The sequence below is a fragment of the Glycine max genome, chromosome 16 (assembly GCF_000004515.6).
Source record: "Glycine max cultivar Williams 82 chromosome 16, Glycine_max_v4.0, whole genome shotgun sequence".
NCBI lineage: Eukaryota > Viridiplantae > Streptophyta > Magnoliopsida > Fabales > Fabaceae > Glycine > Glycine max.
This window is the reverse complement of record NC_038252.2, coordinates 1050554-1068876: the sequence shown is the minus strand read 5'-3', so window position 1 is coordinate 1068876 and position 18323 is coordinate 1050554. Positions and strand designations below refer to the sequence as shown.

Sequence of the window (18323 nt, the reverse complement as noted above, 5' to 3'; positions counted from 1 at the left end):
TGTTAATATTTAAGATTTGTTCAAGAAAAAAAAATTAATACCTAAGATACTAATAATTTCCTAGAAAGCAGGCCTAAGGCAAATTGTTTGATTTGCCTTGCAGGTCACACGGGTACTGTGAATGCTGAATTCACGACCTTAGAAACCACATCAAATCATCAATGTTACACTGATGGCTCCACTAAGTGTGGAACAACACTCTTTGAACCTTGACACAATGATAACACTCTGTTTAGGTTTTGCTCCCTCACCTTCAACGTCAAGCACCTTGTCAAAAGGCAAAGCAACACTTCCATTTTTATCAATAGATATATTAAAATTGTTCGGTCATCATCACGTGTCAGCTGAACAATTTTTCAATTTTTATTTTATTTTTCTTTGTTTTTGTTTTTGTTTTTTTTAAAAACCGTGTATTGCACGGAGGCCATGATTAGTTAGGTCCCGTAATTTTCAAAATCAAGTTAAGGTTACTGTTTGTCACTTCAATTAGGTTTCATAATTTTCAAAACATCATTACTTCAATTGGACGGAAAAGGTAACATTGAACCAGTTTTAAAAATTATGGGATCTAATTATATCCTAATAATGGATCAAAATTAAATAAAAATATATATTAAGACAAAAAATTTAATTAAGCCAAATAAAAAAAACTATAAGGTCAATATCGTGTTCTATTATTTTTCAAAAAAAAGTCAAACAATATTATAGTTTACTTTCAAAATTTTAAAATACAATATGAAATTTTAAATTGAACATAAAATTAAATTTGAAAGTAATTATTTCCATATTACAATTAACAAAGCTGAGATTTAAGAAGAAAAAAGTTGACATAAAAAAATTAAAAGTATTTAACAATCTGAGAGTAGTTTTTTTAATTATATATTATTTGAAAGAAAAAAAAAACCAAACCACAGAAACATGCTTCCTCTAGATATGTCTATGTTATCATGACTATACTTAATAAACAAACAAACAAAAAAAGAAAAAAGAATATGATTAAGTGAATACTTATGTTAGGACTAGAAATTGATCAATGGAGACTGGAGAGGACAAAATAAAACTGTATTTTTAGTTGAGTTAAAAACCCTGTATATGATTAAGGGGTACAAAAGTATATTTTTTATGCTATTTCTTGACGCTATATATTATTTTCTTATATAGCTAATAGCAGTGTATTTGAAAAGATAAACATCTGTATGAATAAATTTGTATAAAATTATGTACAACAAAAAAGAGAGATGAAAAGCAGGAGAAAGAAAAATGTGAGGATAATTAAGATGAGCAATGTAACGAAGAGAGATGGAAACAGAAAAATTAATATCATAAAAAATATGGTATAAGTAGAATAAATTTATTTGTAAATGTTTTACGACTTTGGTATTATAATTGTATAATGAGTATATGTGTAACCTTTTCCTATTCAATTTTTAGGTTATTGACTTAAAAGCTCAAGCTAAATACTTCACAGAAGTAAGCAAGCAATTCAAGCAAAAACTAGGAGATCTGGAAGCTAAAAAGTTGCTGTCAAGAGCTATCAACATATTTAGCATAGAAGGCAATGACTATGGCACCCCTTTCCTTACAGACTCGACAAGTGGTGGGGTTCTTCAATACCCCCAACAAAAATTTGTAGATTGTCATTGGTAACATTACAGCCGCTATCAAAGTACGTATGCTAAGATATGGTGAACCTCTAGCAATTAGCCTCATAATTGCAATAACTTGTTTTTCAATTTAATTTCTTCTTTTCTAGTTGGTATAGTAATTTTAAATTATAGACACACTTATATTTTACGTAGGAAATTTACAATGGAGGAGGAAGGAAATTTGGGTTTGTAAATGTTGGTCCTTAAAATTGCCTTCCCCTTCTAAGGATGGCCAAAAACAGTACTACCTTAAGTGCCTGCCTAGAAGGAGAAGCTTCGGCAATTTCAAGGTTAAATAATAATGCTTTTCCCAAAATGCTTCACGAGCTAGAGAAACAGCTAAAGGGATTCAAATACTCAATTACCGAGTTATATGGTGCACTTACTGAATTAAAATATGGTACATGCCCGTAAACTGTATATATGAAATTTTAAAAAGAAAAAAAAATCAAGTGCATTATCTTTGTTGTAATGTAATGATCATTGCTTCTTTTTTGGATAAATTTTTGAAGAGGGGAATGCAGCTTGTTGTGGAGGTGGTTCATACAGAGGAGATTATAGTTGCGGAGGAAAAGGGGGGATTGAAGAATATGAGCTATGTAACAATGTTGACAAGTATGTGTTCTTTGATTGATCTCTTCATCCCACAGAGAGTGCTGCTGAGCATTTTGCCAAGTTAATGTGGAGTGGAAATAGAGATGTCACTGTCAGTGAGTCTTACAATCTGAAGGAGTTGTTTCACTACTTTTGAAGACCAATAAAATGAAAATATAGTATTCTTGTTAAAGTTTAAAAGTATGTAAGAGAATAAGGTATTATTTGATCCACTAAATTATTTAATGAGATCGATTTTGTAATCGAAAATTATGTTAGATCAAAAGTGGAAAATATCACCTTGTTCCTATCTTTAAGAACAAAGGAAATATTGATAATTCATAAAAAGAAATATTTATAATTGTACTAATTAGATAACTACAAAACTCATGAGTCAAAGTATGAATATACAGAAAAAATGATTATGCATAGATTAAGAAGAGGTGAGGATTATACAGAATAATTAAATTTGATTTTATGATAAGAATGTTCATAGAAATCATTTATATATATATATATATATATATATATATAATTATTTGACTTGAAGAAAACATATATATATGATCGAGTACCAAGAGAATTTTTGCGGACTTTGGAAATGAATGATGTTTGTGTGGCTTGTATCTAGGTTATACAAGACATGTGTCTGACAAGCTAAGTAATTACCAGCACTCCAAGAGGTAAAAGTAAATATTTTCTTGCAGGGATAGGATTACATCCTGACTCTGTTTTAAGTTCTTAGTTGTTTAATTTAGTATTGGATGCATTTACTAGAGACATACTAAATAGTATCCTAATTGCATTTACTAGAGACATACTAAATATATATATGTGTGTGTGTGTGTGTTTGCAGCTGAGTATGCAGAGTTGCCACTAATTCCACCATACTTGCATCCTGGATACCATGATCATCAATACATTTATGGGGTGAATTTTGCATCTTCCGGAGCTGGAGATTTGCCTGAAACTAATCCAGGACTAGTACGTTTCCTTTTCCTAATTTTTTGGAAAATGTCTATTAAAGAATTTTAACTTAAATATGTTTTTTCACCTATAATATATTTAATATGATTTTCCTATCTAAATTTCATGTTTTTTATTTTATTTTATTACCTTAATTTTTTATGTTTGATTTTAATATCTATTATTAGTCAAAATTGGTTAAATGATTATGCGATAATCTATTAATTTATCAAAATTTTAATTAATTAATAATGTGATATTTTATTAGTCTATCATATAAAAAATATATATAATTTAAAATTAATACTTGAATCTTATGCATTCATGTATACTTTAATTAATTTGGTATCCTTTAGGTGATTGACCTGAAAACTCAAGCACTGTACTTTGCCCAAGTTGGCAAGCTATTGAGGAAAATATTAGGAGAAGAGAAAGCCAAGAAATTGTTGTCCACAGCTGTCTATATCTTTTCCGTGGGAACCAATGACTATGCAGTCCCTTTCTATACAAACTCCAATGGCACTGTGGTTCTTCCATACCCTCAACAAATTTTTATAGACTTAGTCATTTGCAACATTACAACAGCAATTAAAGTACATTTGAATTTTGAACCTATGGCCTCACAATTGCCCTAACTTTTTTCTTTCTGGTACGTAATTATTCTTTCCTTCTCACATCTGTTAGTAATTTTAAGAAATGATTTTTTTTACGCAGGGAATTTACAATGAAGGTGGAAGAAAATTTGGGTTTGTAAATGTGGCTCCTCTGAATCGCTCTCCGTTTCTAAGGACATTTGTAAATGGAACAACAATAGATGCTTGTCTTAAAGAACAAGGTTCTGCACTTGCAAGGCTACACAATAATTCTCTTTCCCAAATCACGTCGAAAGCTAGAAAAACAACTAATAAAGGAATTCAATTACTCAATTCTTAACTTCTACGACGCACTTCTGGAATTAATGAAGTACCCTTCAAAATATGGTATATATGCATACCCTTAAACAAAGGAAACTTCATCTTAATTTATTGCAATGTATTTATTGCTTTGTATTATTTTTTTGTTGGTAAGGTTCCAAAGAGGGGAATGTTGCTTGTTGCGGAGGTGGGCCCTACATGGGAGATTATAGTTGCGGAGGGAAAAGGGAGATTGAAGAATATGAACTATGCAACAATGTTGATGAGTATGTGTTCTTTGATTCTCCTCATCCAACGGAGAGTACTGCTGAACATTTTGCCCAGTTAATGTGGAATGGTAACAAAGATGTGATTGACTTTTACAATCTCAAGCAGTTGTTCCATGTTGAATCTATCAGCTAGTTAAATTTAGTCTTATAGAGCTATAATAAACAAAAATAATCAATTCATAAGGTATTTATTGTTTGTTTGGTGTATGATCCTATACGTCTACTTTATCAAATAAATAAATAAATAACAAAACAAAAGTGTACGTAAAAGTTTAAATATGATGTATTAATTGAAGAGAAAAAAATATTATACATGTAGTGAAAGTGTAAAAGAAGCTTTGCAATCGAAAATCACAACTTACCATCATATTAAATTTAATGAATTTTAAAATAATTATTTTAAAATAACACAAATAATTATTTGTAATTAAATAACAATATAAGATTATTTTACACTAATAATATATAGGTATTAAACTCTTACTTGAAATACCAAAGTTGCGTGTTTGAACAAATAACTTACCCCGTAATTGAAACATTAAATAATAATGAGTTTGTTAAATAACCTTATGGTTATGTTAAGTAAGATATTTTAATTAGTTTTTAATATTTTTTATTAGTTGAAAAATTTGTTTAATTATTTAATAAATAATTTTTAATAGTTTTTTAGTTTTAATATTTTTAAAATGTTAATTTCTAACTTTTTAATTATATTTTCATTTCTTTTTATCTTTATATATTTATTAAAATTCTTATCAAATAATTATAATTTAATAAGTTAGCTTAAAAACTTTTAGATCTAATTACTAATTAATTTTTCAACTTTCAATTAGTTTTTTAATTAAAATTACCTAAAGAAAGTTTATTCTATTTATTTTTCTTGTATTTTGTCTGATTAAGATTTTGGGCCCAACATCGAATAATAAATTAACACTTTGTATCTTTTTAGCACTTTGTATTTCACTTTTAAAATGCAAATTCTAATGATTAAAAAATAAAAAATAATTAATGATGACTAAAAATTATCCCAAAACATCAATTTATTACATATATGACTAAAAGTATTGATTTATCCTCAAAAGTCAATAAGTACAAAAGTATTTTTAAATCTTGGAATGATCTCTAAAGTATATATAAGAGTGGATAACTCAAAAGATAATTAAGATATCAATAGTGACACTATAAATGACTTCACCTAATCAAACATGCTTCTCCAAGAGTTCTGACTTGGTAATACGGTCCTCTAATATATTTTGATAAATTAATGTTGGTGTTAAAATGTAATTATGGAAATACTCTTAAGTGCTGTTAAAATACTACAAATATGCAAATTTTATTTTAACAAACATTGAAACACTTGCCGTAAAAATAAACTTCCTCATAGGAAGAACATCTAGAACTCTGTCTACTTAAAAAGTACAGAACAACTGGCAACGCGCACTATACTTAAAATTTCAAAAATTCACAACACGAGTTAACACGTACATGCAACTGAACAAGCCCATACAACAAGGAGCTAAGAATTGGGAACCAATGGTACAACGTGAAGGGTGATCATTCAAAATAACTTGGCATTGAGAAGTTAATTTTCATTAGAGTTCTCGAACAACCTTAACAAACATTAACCTGAGTTCAAGTCTACACATTCAATTGTTATCATCACTGGCAGAAACTAACACCATGATATGAATGCACATTCACTCACCTGCGCCCAACAGATTTCAGAAGCAGCAACATTTTTTTCTAAATAATTATTAAACATTTTTGTTCTAAATAATTATCAGAAAAAAAATAATTTTTTTTAAAGAAAACATTGGCATCTAAAGGAATTTATTTATAAAAAAAATGCATGACTAATCACGGTGAAATTTTATCACTACCATTTCATGTCATCGTAGTAAGCTTCTCTTCTTTTTTTCTTATGGTGTCATCATGGCAAGTTGGTAATCTGGAGTTGTTCAAAATAGTTGCTACTTGCTATTTATGAAATAGGTGCATGTGGGTAGGCTACTTATTAATATCAAATTAAATATTTTATTTACTTAAAATATAAATGTTGTAACTTATATTCATCAAATATTTAGTTAATTACAATTACTTAAAATATAAATTATATTCGTCAAATCACCAAATAAATTAATAGTTTGGCCCCGGAAGCGTTGTGGTTATAACGTATAAGCATCACAAGAAATCCCCCACAATGGGATGAGTAAAAGCAACCGTTTGGAGCACATGAACAACAAACTTTACATAACTTGCTGGTTATGTCTCTCGAATAATTTGACACCAATCCCTTTCCCCCATTTATATCTCTAGCTATACCTATCCTCAAAAACATATATTTTTTCATTTCCAAGTATAGATCGATCAAATAATAAGAACCACACGTATATTGAAGGGACTATTTTAATGTGTGATTATTGATCTTAAATTTGATGAAAAAAAATTTAAACTTTAAACAAAACTTAATACACGCAACAATAAATGAATATAGAATCTCGTTTAACTATAGATTGAGAGAAATTACTACTTAGAACAAAGACAGTTTTAAGGTACTCCCGCAATAAGAAAAAACAAAGTTTTATATTGTTTAATTGTTTAAGTATTTAACATGATCCATCTTATTTATAATATTAAAAATTGTTAAAATGAGATACAACAATGACGCTCAATCCTAACTAATAAAGATGGGTCATTATTATCTATCAATTTTGTAAGCTATTATATATTGTATCTCACTTTACATTACATTTTTAGTTAATTTCTTGCTACTACTTTATGTGATACTAGTACATATTTAATTATTTAACCCGAGAGGCGAGAACAATTAAAAAATATGTGATTGAGAAATAGAAGTAACGTAGAGTTGATTTTTCCTATTAAAAAAATGTAGAATTAACCTGGACTGCCAAAATGCAAAACACGAGTTTATTGTCATAAATGCACAACATAGCTTGAAAACTTTGATACCATATAGATAAGCATAAGGGATATTATTCAGGCACAAAAGAAAAAAATATTAATCTTATTGAAACCATGCTAAAATGATTTTCAAATGAGTTCTCAGTTCTTATAATAGTAGTCATTCTACAAGAAATTATTACAGAAAAGTGCTAAAAAGGGAGGAGGAAAAAAAACACTCGTAACACTATCATTAGACTATATGTCCAGGAAGATTCTAGACTAAAAACATATGGCATCCATTTTGTCTAGCTTATTAAGTGCAAATGGAACATTATTATATCATACTTCTGTAAGGATCATTATTATATCATACTTCTGTAAGGATTATAAGTAAAGGTGATTCACCCTTAAGTACGTGGTAATTATTAACTTTAGCAGGCTGGTAGTTAATTACGATCATATCGTGCTGCTACCCAGAGTATGATAAATTGTTAGATATTAATTGTTTTAGTTAAGATTGAAGATCATATATTGTTTAACAATATTTTGTGAAATTTTGATGTGACAAAACATAACTAAAGTAACAAGAAGGATATATGACTTTTCTAGTAAGATCTTATCTCATTAATGATACCAGTATATTTTTTTTGTAAGGTATGTTTAATCGAATTTGTCAACCGATTTGAGATAAGATGTCGACATGAACTAATAATAAGTCAAAATTTATTGTCATTTACAATTTTGTGAATCTTGCTAAAAATATCTTGAGTCCATTAAGTTGATTTTTTTATTTATAAGAATAAAAAACAAGTACGAAAAAATTTACAATATCTTATATATTCTATTTAATCAATTAAATTAGATTCTTAAGTTAAATTTGTTTAGAAATTAGTTTAAAACAAAAGTAAAGGAATTTTTTCAATTGATTCCATAAGACTGTGATTTGAAAGGCTCTCCCTTATGCGCATCATAAAATTGGGCAAAACAACTACCATGAATATTTAAAAAAAGAAAAAGGAAGAAATAATTATTGCCTTAGTTCCACCCTCATGTGGCAAATTCCTTAAAAAACAAAGTACTGATTTGTTGGTATACTTAATAAGTACAGAGGGTTTTGGCTATTTGGGAATTGGGATAAGATGCTAAGGAGGGGGAATGCAGCGGCGGCTTTGATTTGTTGCCATCCATCCATATTGGTAATAAAGACATGGATTTCACTTTAGGGTGGCTAAAATGATATATAAATATTATTAATAATTCATATAGTTGCATGCATAAAGAAAGGTATAGGACTAAAGGTACTACTGGAAAAGTATGTAAGATGTGATGAATGAGCTTGAATCCTTTTTTGTTTCTATTGAATAGTAGTGCCGCGTAATAATTGAATTGATAATTGATATATTGCTCTTTACCCTCAATTCTCAAATCTCATCTAAAATTCATGAATATATCATCCACCCATCAATTCAATTATTATTATTAAAAACAATCAATGAAAAGCTTTGTTTTGACATGTTACGCCCTCCCTTTGCGTTTGTCTTTCCACGTTCTCAATTATTGTCACTCTCTCTATTGATTAGCCCTATGCTGCAGTGTATATGTTGATTTTGGGTCATGTCAAACGTGGACAAAGTCACCTGAAGCTGAAGAAGCCAAAGAACGAATGAGAGCAACGTGAACGCAATTTCATACAATTATACAAAGTCTCTGAAAAAAGTTTTACCTACTTTTCTAAATGTACAGTAGAAGACAACGATAAAGAAAAACAAATAGCTAATTCAATTAATTGAACCGAGTAATTTGTTTTAACAACACAGTATCGAAACATTGAGCACACATAGGTTTTTTGTTTTTCTTCTTTTACGTTCAAAATTAAGCATGATTACATTATTTCATAGGAAATGTAAATTTAAAAACGAACTAATATACAAAATCAACTTGAGCACACCGGACTGGGAAGGTGGTCAAGAAACAAGTTTATATTAAACTCACCAAATTATTAACAATTTTATTTACAAATTAAGTTTTATATAAATCATATATTACACAAATGATTATAAATAACTTAATTATCAGTGAATATCATTAACCTGATGGCTTAAAAATGATTTTTTTTTATAAAAAAATCTATTAGATTTTTATTACAATTTTTTAACTTGAATTTAATTAATTTGTTTTTTAATTTATTTTCATGCATGACGAAAGGTATCTTTAACTGATAGTGGAAGATTAATCTATAGAACGATCGCGAGTAACTCTCTAAGTAATTGGAAATCGAATCTTAAATAGCAAAATTAAGAGTCCTAATTAGCTAATACTAAAATATATTTTTTTTAAAGTAAGCTTTTTAGACACTACGTACCATTATTTATTTATTTTTAATCAAACACTACCATTATTAATTTATATATATATATATATATACATAGTGATTTTGGCATATATAGAAGCATTTACGGATGACGTAAAAGTATTTCTTTTTAAATAGTTATTTGAAAATTATTTGATTTTTATGCACATATTATATATTGAAACTATTTGAATAAATTCTATTTATTTATTTTTAACTTATTTGTTGTTGAGTATGAAAAAAATTAATATACATAAAAAGATTGTGCGTTAGTGTGTTTCGATCTCCTTCTAGCTAGTCTACTGACGGTGCCTTTACTGGTCTGTGGACTCACCCTTTATTTTTTCCCTCCTTCAGATTTCCAAGTAACTAAGTAGAAGTACGTTGCTAACATATTTAATTAGCAGAAAACCACAAATACTTTTCCTTTTTTGGGCAGGCCTTTTTGTTTGGTGGTTCTTTGGTATTATTTAATTACTTTGTATATTTGTACAGTATACCATTATAATATATGGAGTCTTGGATATATATTTTAAGTTGTACTAAATAAATACTTTGATATATATATATAGTGAACTACTATATTATATAATATCCTACGAATATCGTTTTTGATATGTGAAGTTCAATAATGGATTTTGGTTGAGAATATCTGGTAGATATCTGTTATTTTGGAGAAGTTGAATTTTTAGAGAAAATTCTAAGGAAATTTGTGTAAATTTGAAAAAAACATTTTCGCTGGGTATGTTTGTGATATGGTTAAGCTTGCCAAATTAAAAGGTGCATGTTTCAGATAACTTAACCTATGTGCCGATCAAGATTTAATTATAAAAAAATCATTTGAGTTCTGAAAAAACAGTGAGACACCTTTTTTCCATGCAATGTGTTTTGGTTTTAGAACATCATAGAAATGGAAGACAAAGAACACATGGACTCACATGACATTATAAACTATTCTCAAACTAGCTGAGAAAATGGGATAATGGCGCAGCTGTTTCAAAACTCTAGAATCTGTATCAAATCTAGTATTTTTTTTTTTTCTTTCTGGTAAATATTTGAAGATCATGTTACAAGTTTTGCATCCTGAAAGAAAATAATTAGGAAGGTGGGACCTTACGCGCTTGTGGCGAGTGGGGATAGGAATGAGAGAAAGACACGTGGCGTTAGTTGTCGGGTGAAGACGTTAACATCACGTGGGTATAAGATGAGATGTCCATGTAGTGCCACGTAGTTATGCCAACTGTCGACAATTACGTTGAAAGATCTGGCCACGTTTATTAAAACCCTCGACCTCGAAACTCTTGCTCTTCTTTCTCCCATCATCGTGCGCCCCACCACAAATAGTATTAGTTATTAAATGTAATAAAGTAGCATTTTCTTTAAATAACCGTATTAGAAGTTTGTTTCTTTGGATGGAAGGAATTAAATAAATAAAAAAGGGGAAAAAATAAAATTTTATTCCTTAACGTTAAATTTTTATTCTTGATTATTCTTTGACTACAAAAATGCAGCATTATTTGTATTTTTTTCTGTTATCTCTATGTTTTATTAATTAAACATAATGCTAGTGTTTGTTTCTTTTTCTTCTTCAAAATAATAACTATTTTTAAGTATTTTTAATAAATTGACATATATATATATATATATATATATAATTATTTTGTTAAATAAGTTAAACTCAATCACTTCAATACCTTATCGATTTAATTGTTTTGTGTCCCGTCTTGCATATATATAATTACTGTTTTCAAAATAATTACCAATCCGGTCATTACTACCGAAGTATAGTTATATTAATTATTTGGGTGAATAAAATGACTAGAATGTAGTTTTAATAAATTTAGGTGTGTTTAGTAAAATTATTTTATAAAAAAACTATATAAATACTAGTAGTTAACGTATTTTAAAATTATTTTACCAACTAAAATTTGTAACCGTTGTAAAATAATTAATTAAAACTATATGTGTGTGGGGTACACACAAGTAAATCCTCTTATCCCAATTTAATAAAAAAAATTGACACATTAGATTTATGAATCTTTCTCATTTATATGTGTTGATTAAACTTTTATATCGTTATCTAATTGTTTAAACTTTTATATTGTTATCTAATGTAAGACATTTGCATGTGCGTGACCTAAATTTAAAATTATGGATTAAGCTGGACTAATTTCATATTATTTGATTTATATTTTAAACTTAAAAAATAATATATATTATTCAATGAAGAAATAGTTTAGTTGAACTGTTAATTGTTCAATGAAGAAACATTTATGACAAATTTATTAGGCACGTTTAGCATACCTTCATTTACCGACAAATGCCAATTATTGTGTGAAAATGATAAACTATTTTAATTAGCTTAAACCGTAAGTCAAGTCCTTCACACCTTTCAGAAGTCAAATATTCTTAGAAAAATAATGATCGACAATGGCTAAAGAAAAGAACCATTTTATATTCATGTTTTACCTTTTAAAAAAAAGGAAATTGTCTTAACTGATTTGTTTAATTAGTTTCTCACTATACGAAGAACAAGGTTCAAATTCTGGTAACAGAATGTGCTCGCATTTAGCCTTCAAATACACCTGAAATAGAATTGTAAAATTAAATGATTTCTAGAGATTTAAAAACAAAAGGTAGAATCTAATTTATGTTTGTTTATAATTATACAAATAATTCTTTTTGAAAGAAGTAGTTGATTTTATGAAAAGCTATTCAAGACAACTTTTGATTTTAATCAAATTTTAGATTCTTTTCAGCTTGTAGTTATTTTTTAAAACTAAAACTAACACCTGAAAAACTAAAAAAATGGTTTTTTAAACAAGTGAATGTTTTGCAAATAAAGAAATGGACCCATAATGTGATTTTTTAAATAAATAAAAAACTCTTCTTAAAAATGGATGTTATAGGGCCAAAAGCTCTACTCTAACGGTTTGTTTGATTGTAGAAAAATGGTGAGAAAATAGGAAAGGGAGAGAAGAAATAAGTGAAAAATATAGAATAGAGCCTGCTTGATAAAGAAAAAAATAGTCGGAAAAAATAAATAAAAAGGGTGTTGATCCCATAATCAGGATGAATGAACAATAATCATATTCTTATAAAAAAAGTAATTGTTTACCTAAAGAAAAGTAATTATTGCAGTAATTTTTTTTACCATAATCGACTACCTTAGTGTAATAAAATAAAAAATAATCAATTTTATCCCACATAAATTATTGTCTTGTTTCAAAAATTGATAGTCATAAAAAAACAATTGATTCTCTTTCTTTTTTTTCTTCTTCTTATGTGTTTCCATTTCTCCCTTATTTCTCTTAGATCAAATATCTTTAAATTATTTTTCACATATTTTCATTCGCTTTATTTATTTCTTCAATTCTTTATCTTCATCAATCTTATTTTTTACATTAATAAATCTTTTGCATTGTTTTATAGAATCTTATTTTTGATAAATTTCTCTCTTTTCCGTCAAACACACCGTAAGTACATGTTTGATAAAACAAGATTTTAAAAACACTTTTTCTATCATTTATTTGAGTATCATCTACTAATCCCAACTCTCAATATATGATAACTTGTGTGTGATGCATCCCTACATGGTTGTCATTGTCTTTATTTGTCAATCAACAGTCACCTGAATTATTGAATTTCAAGAATAAATTCTTGGTATATTTTAATAATTAATTTAATTAAAAAATTACACTAAATTTTTAAACTATCATTTAATCATTAAAAGTTTATAGAATAGTTTATTTTATATTATTTTTATGACTTTCTCAAAAATAGTTTAAATTTTTTAAAAAAATGTAAAATATCTAAAAAAACAAATAACCATTTCTTTAAAGTTAATTAAACAAAAAATAATAATTTTTTATTTTACAAATTATTTTGTGGATAAAAAACAAGTTTTTTGAAATAATCATAAAAAATATATATATTTTTTTAAAAAAATATGGATGAATTGAATAACCCATTCATAAGAGAATGTTAATGGATGGGTAGACTTCTTGTTAATGATATTTTAATAGATCATAAATAGATTAATGGATTGTTTTAAATCCATCCATTATAATATGAATAAAAAAATTGATCTATTAGTTTGTCTGGCGTAATCATGCTCAAAAGTAATTTTATTCGAGCTAGGCAAAAATACAGTGGACAACATCGTTGCTATTGTAGAAACCATCCGTTCTCTAATTCATATTATGGGAAAGAAGGGTTTCTTATTATTAAAGCTAGACCTAGAGAAAATATATGACCGACTCAAGTGGCCATATCTCACTTTGTTATTTGGTCATCCAAAAGAGATAATAAACCATATCTCACTTTGTTTCTATTTTTCATCTTTTAGTAATCAATTGGCATATGATAACACCCAGTGGTGGATCTTGCGAGTATATTTTGAGGGAGCCAAATAAGTAAAATGTTCTGCAACTCCTACCTTCAACTCTTCTTGTGGCCGTCATAGAGGGATTTTTTTTATAGACAAAGTGAGGCCTGCAAAGCGCAACATGAAAGAAATAGATATTTCAACTATGTTACTCATGAAGATCAGCTCCAAATCCCAAGTATATTAAAAAGAAGAAAATAACAAGGCCATTGGTGGAACAAAGACCGAGCCCAAGACAAAGAAACCACTGTATTTGTTTTGTTATTTGCATGAGATGTTTGAGGCATTATATTTGAGACTTAGTTTCAATTGGAGCTTGAAAGCCCTAAACATTTATTTGTCTGTTATTTGCGTGAAATGTTTGGGGCATTATATTTAAGATTTATTTGCGTGGAACGTTGCATTTTGGAAAGAGGTCAGACATGCATGTTTCTTTCACATATTATTTTATTGTTTTGATTCTGGCCAGAAGCTTGAAAGCCCTTACATTTATTCTCTCGATCAATTTAAACGTATTATTTTCTATATGTAACACAAGAAGTTATCTTTTAATATATTTTGTATTTAAACTAATTCATATTTATTTTTTTAACAAATATTTAATTAAATTATTTATATGAACGCGCCTTAAATGGTGAAACTCAAAACTAAAAATATGAAATCGGCTTACAACATTGACCAGTTCAAAAAAAAAATTCATAATTACAAGTAACCTACTCGAAGGGTTAAGATAGGTGATTCTAACGTGGCAACATGCCAACATAATGTGGGGCGCTTCCATCATAAGCAAAACGTGCAAAACTCTACTTACCATAAACTTATTTGAAATATCAGTTAAGTACAATGTGACAGAACAAAAGTAATTAAAGATTTATGAAATTGCAAGGACGATGAAATGGGGGTATCTCAAACTAAAAAATAATAATAAAAATGTCTAAAAATTATATGAAGTTGGTTTTTTTTTCAGAAGAAGAAAATATTAAAATTAAACTGATGTAGAAGTTTATTTTTCCCTTTTATTATCTTATCGTACAAGTTTTGGGTATACAATTAATTAATCTTTATATATTTAATAGATGCATGATAGATTTTTGATACCTATATTGAAAAGATGGATGTTAGATTTGAACAAGATATGAGAGGTAGGAAAGCGAGAGTGAGAAATTGGGCGAAAACGTGATGAAGAAGAAAAGAAGAATGTGAATATCATAAGCATAAAGCATAACATAAATGATTGGTGGCTTGGTATTCGAAGCCATCCGAAGGGCACATTAGGATATTCCTTCTCTGCGTGGAATCAACTCAATTTATTTTTTCTTTCCCTCCAATTTAATATTCTATGCCATTGTCGAAGTAAACGCTTTATTTATTTACAATGATAATAATCATAGTGGATGATTTGAATAATAGTCATGAGCCAAAATGCCCTTTTCTTTATTCTTCTTGAAACGATCGTAAGACTAGATAAATTAGGAAATATTCAACTTAAGAGTTTTTTTATATAAACTTAAACTACTAGTAATTTTATGTAATCGTAGTTAATATAATTGAGAGTGCTAATAAATTAGTGTAAAATTACTTCAGTTTAATTAATGCTTTAGTTTGAGTTTTATATATGTAGTTTTTTTAAGAAACATATGTAGTTTTTAAAAATATTTGAAAATAAAGTTTGACTGCTTATAAATTATAATAATCTTATTAGTCTTAAACAATTAGAAGGGACGAATCCACGTTAAAAGGAATGAGGAAATTGCCTGCACAATTTTTTTTATGTGAATATGGATGATAATTTTTATTTTTGCTAAAAAGATATTTTTGCTTGCATAAGATAATTTTTTTAAATGAATATAAAAAGTTATAAGAGTTAAAACAGAGAATTAATGGATATTAATTTCACCACTTGATCTTTCTAACTTTTGTTGGTATTTGCAAGAAAAAATCATACAATATTTTTAAAATATAAAAGCGTGTACAGAATAATTATAATTTAAAACATAAGTATTTTGGATTTGATTTTTTTTTCATGAAATTATATATTTTGAACTTATGCGTGTAATAAAGATATGCATATGATATGTAGTTGCTCACTTAAATGTTATTTTTTAATTATTTAATTTTTTCTTGATTTATTCATATTTAACTCAGATACACACAAAAATATGTAGCTCGGATAGAACCAATGAAAATGTCAAAATTCATTTCACTAAATTTTAATTAATTATATTTTTAAGATTCTAACTCAACAAATTTTTTTTTTGAAACAGCCAAGCATGATATTATTAGTGAGGCAAACTAAACATAATATATGTTCAGTCTGACGCAACTCAAAACAAATACCACTCCTTAAAAAAAAAAAACAAATACTACTGGTTTGTTATTTCTTCGTTTCTTTAACATATAAGATGTACCCATCACATATCAATTTAGTAGGATATTAGCGACCTGTTTAATTCGAGTTTTTCTTTCTGCTTCAAGTAATCAACTATATGGTTTTCAAACTATAAAGTTTAACCATCTCAGTAAGTCACACTAATTGGATTGTTGAAAAGGGAGAAAAATTACGTAATTGGTAGAAGTTTGGCCAACCATTCATAAAGTTTAGGAAAATGTTCTTTTATAATTTTATATTTCATTCTACTTTAAGAATTTAACTTTGATTTATTATAACTTAAAGGAGTCGGACTTATGGTTAAGGCTCATAATTGTTCGGCCAACTTTTATATCGAGATTAAATATGAGTTTAATAATTACATAACTACGTTTTAAAATAAGTTTATATTATCATTATTTTAATGGATTATGATTGAATAATTATGTAAATTTTTTTATATTTTTAGTGTATAATTTTTTTTCTCATTAAATATAGGGGTGTAAGAAGTTTGGCTTGAGTTAATTTTAGTTTATTTTTCAGCCCAATTCAATTAAACTTAAATAAGTTGAATTGGATTGGATGATTGGATAAAGTCATTAAAAAAATTATCACCATTTTTAACTATTCAATTTTTTATTTTGAAAATTTCTCAAACTCAAAATCTATTTTACAATTAATCTTTGAAATGAGGTTCAATAAAGATATGCTATATTCGATAAAATAAATTAAAAAACTAATTGATAGCTAAAAGATAAAAATTGAAAATTTATTCTATTAAATTACAAATATTTAATAAAATTAACTATTGAAGTAGTTGAAAAATATAAAATAACATAAAAATAATAAAATTATTATTTATTTAATAAATAAATAAATAAAATTTAATAAATATTAAAAACAAAAATAAAAAAATAAAACTAACGTTTTAAAAAATATTACTTGAAGTAATATTTTAAAAAACTAAAAACTTATTAAAATATTTTGTCTGACCATAATCAAACACAATTCCTTGTTGGAGCATTCACACTTACCCATAATAACATGTGTGGTATGAAATATATACTCACGATATTAATAAATATATCCTCTATTTTCATAGGATAAACCATAAACTTGTTAACCAAAATGATAAAAAATAAAAATGTAACTAGTTTAATAATTTATGGTATTCATAAAACATAGTATTATTATTTTTATATGTTTAGTGTATATTTGAGTGGGATTATGTTTAATCGGATTCATAATTTCAAATCTGTTGTCTAATCTAATTTTAATCTTGTATCTTGAATTAAATCAAATCCTACCAACAAAATTGTAATGCGGTCTGACATCCCTAAATCTAATAATTTTTTATTCAAATAATAATTCTAAATTTTAAATTTTTAATATGTGACTTTTTTTAGGATGTTCATTTGATTTTTAACAAAATTAATCATTGTTAAGGTTTTGTTTGAATAAACTTTCCCATAAACATTATAGGAAAATAAATAAGAAAATAAAAATTCTTTCATATCAATTTTCCCATTATTTTTAACTTATAAATAAGCTAATGTTAACTTTTGGAAAGATTTATTTTATTCTTCTTTTTTATTTATTTTCCCAAATAAATATTTATGAAAATCCTTGGCAAACAGAACATAATTATTTCATTTAACTGAATTTTTTTAAATATCAATAAAATAATATTTTATAAATTTAATGCTATTTTAAAAATAATTTGAATTTATATTTTTCTATATCAGTTAAATCACATGCATGATGTTTTACTAACCGTTATGGTGAAATATAATTAAAATATAAGAAAACATGATACAGAGTTGTTACACAATTAATAAATCCAAATCAACATGATTCGAAATTTTAATTTGGTCATGGTGTAAAAATGGAATGAAGCTTCAAGGAAATAATAAAGAAAAAGAAGA

General features: G+C 26.9%; 1 protein-coding gene across 1 annotated transcript; it reads left to right on the top strand.

Moving 5' to 3' along the window:
* Nucleotides 1–3718: 3718 nt before the first annotated feature.
* Nucleotides 3719–4560, top strand: LOC100818302 (GDSL lipase). The gene is made up of 2 exons (XM_041010708.1): nucleotides 3719–4186; nucleotides 4275–4560. The coding sequence occupies exons 1-2, from the start codon at nucleotides 4021–4023 to the stop codon at nucleotides 4520–4522; spliced, it is 414 nt and encodes a 137-aa protein (XP_040866642.1). The 5' UTR covers nucleotides 3719–4020; the 3' UTR covers nucleotides 4523–4560.
* Nucleotides 4561–18323: the final 13763 nt, after the last annotated feature.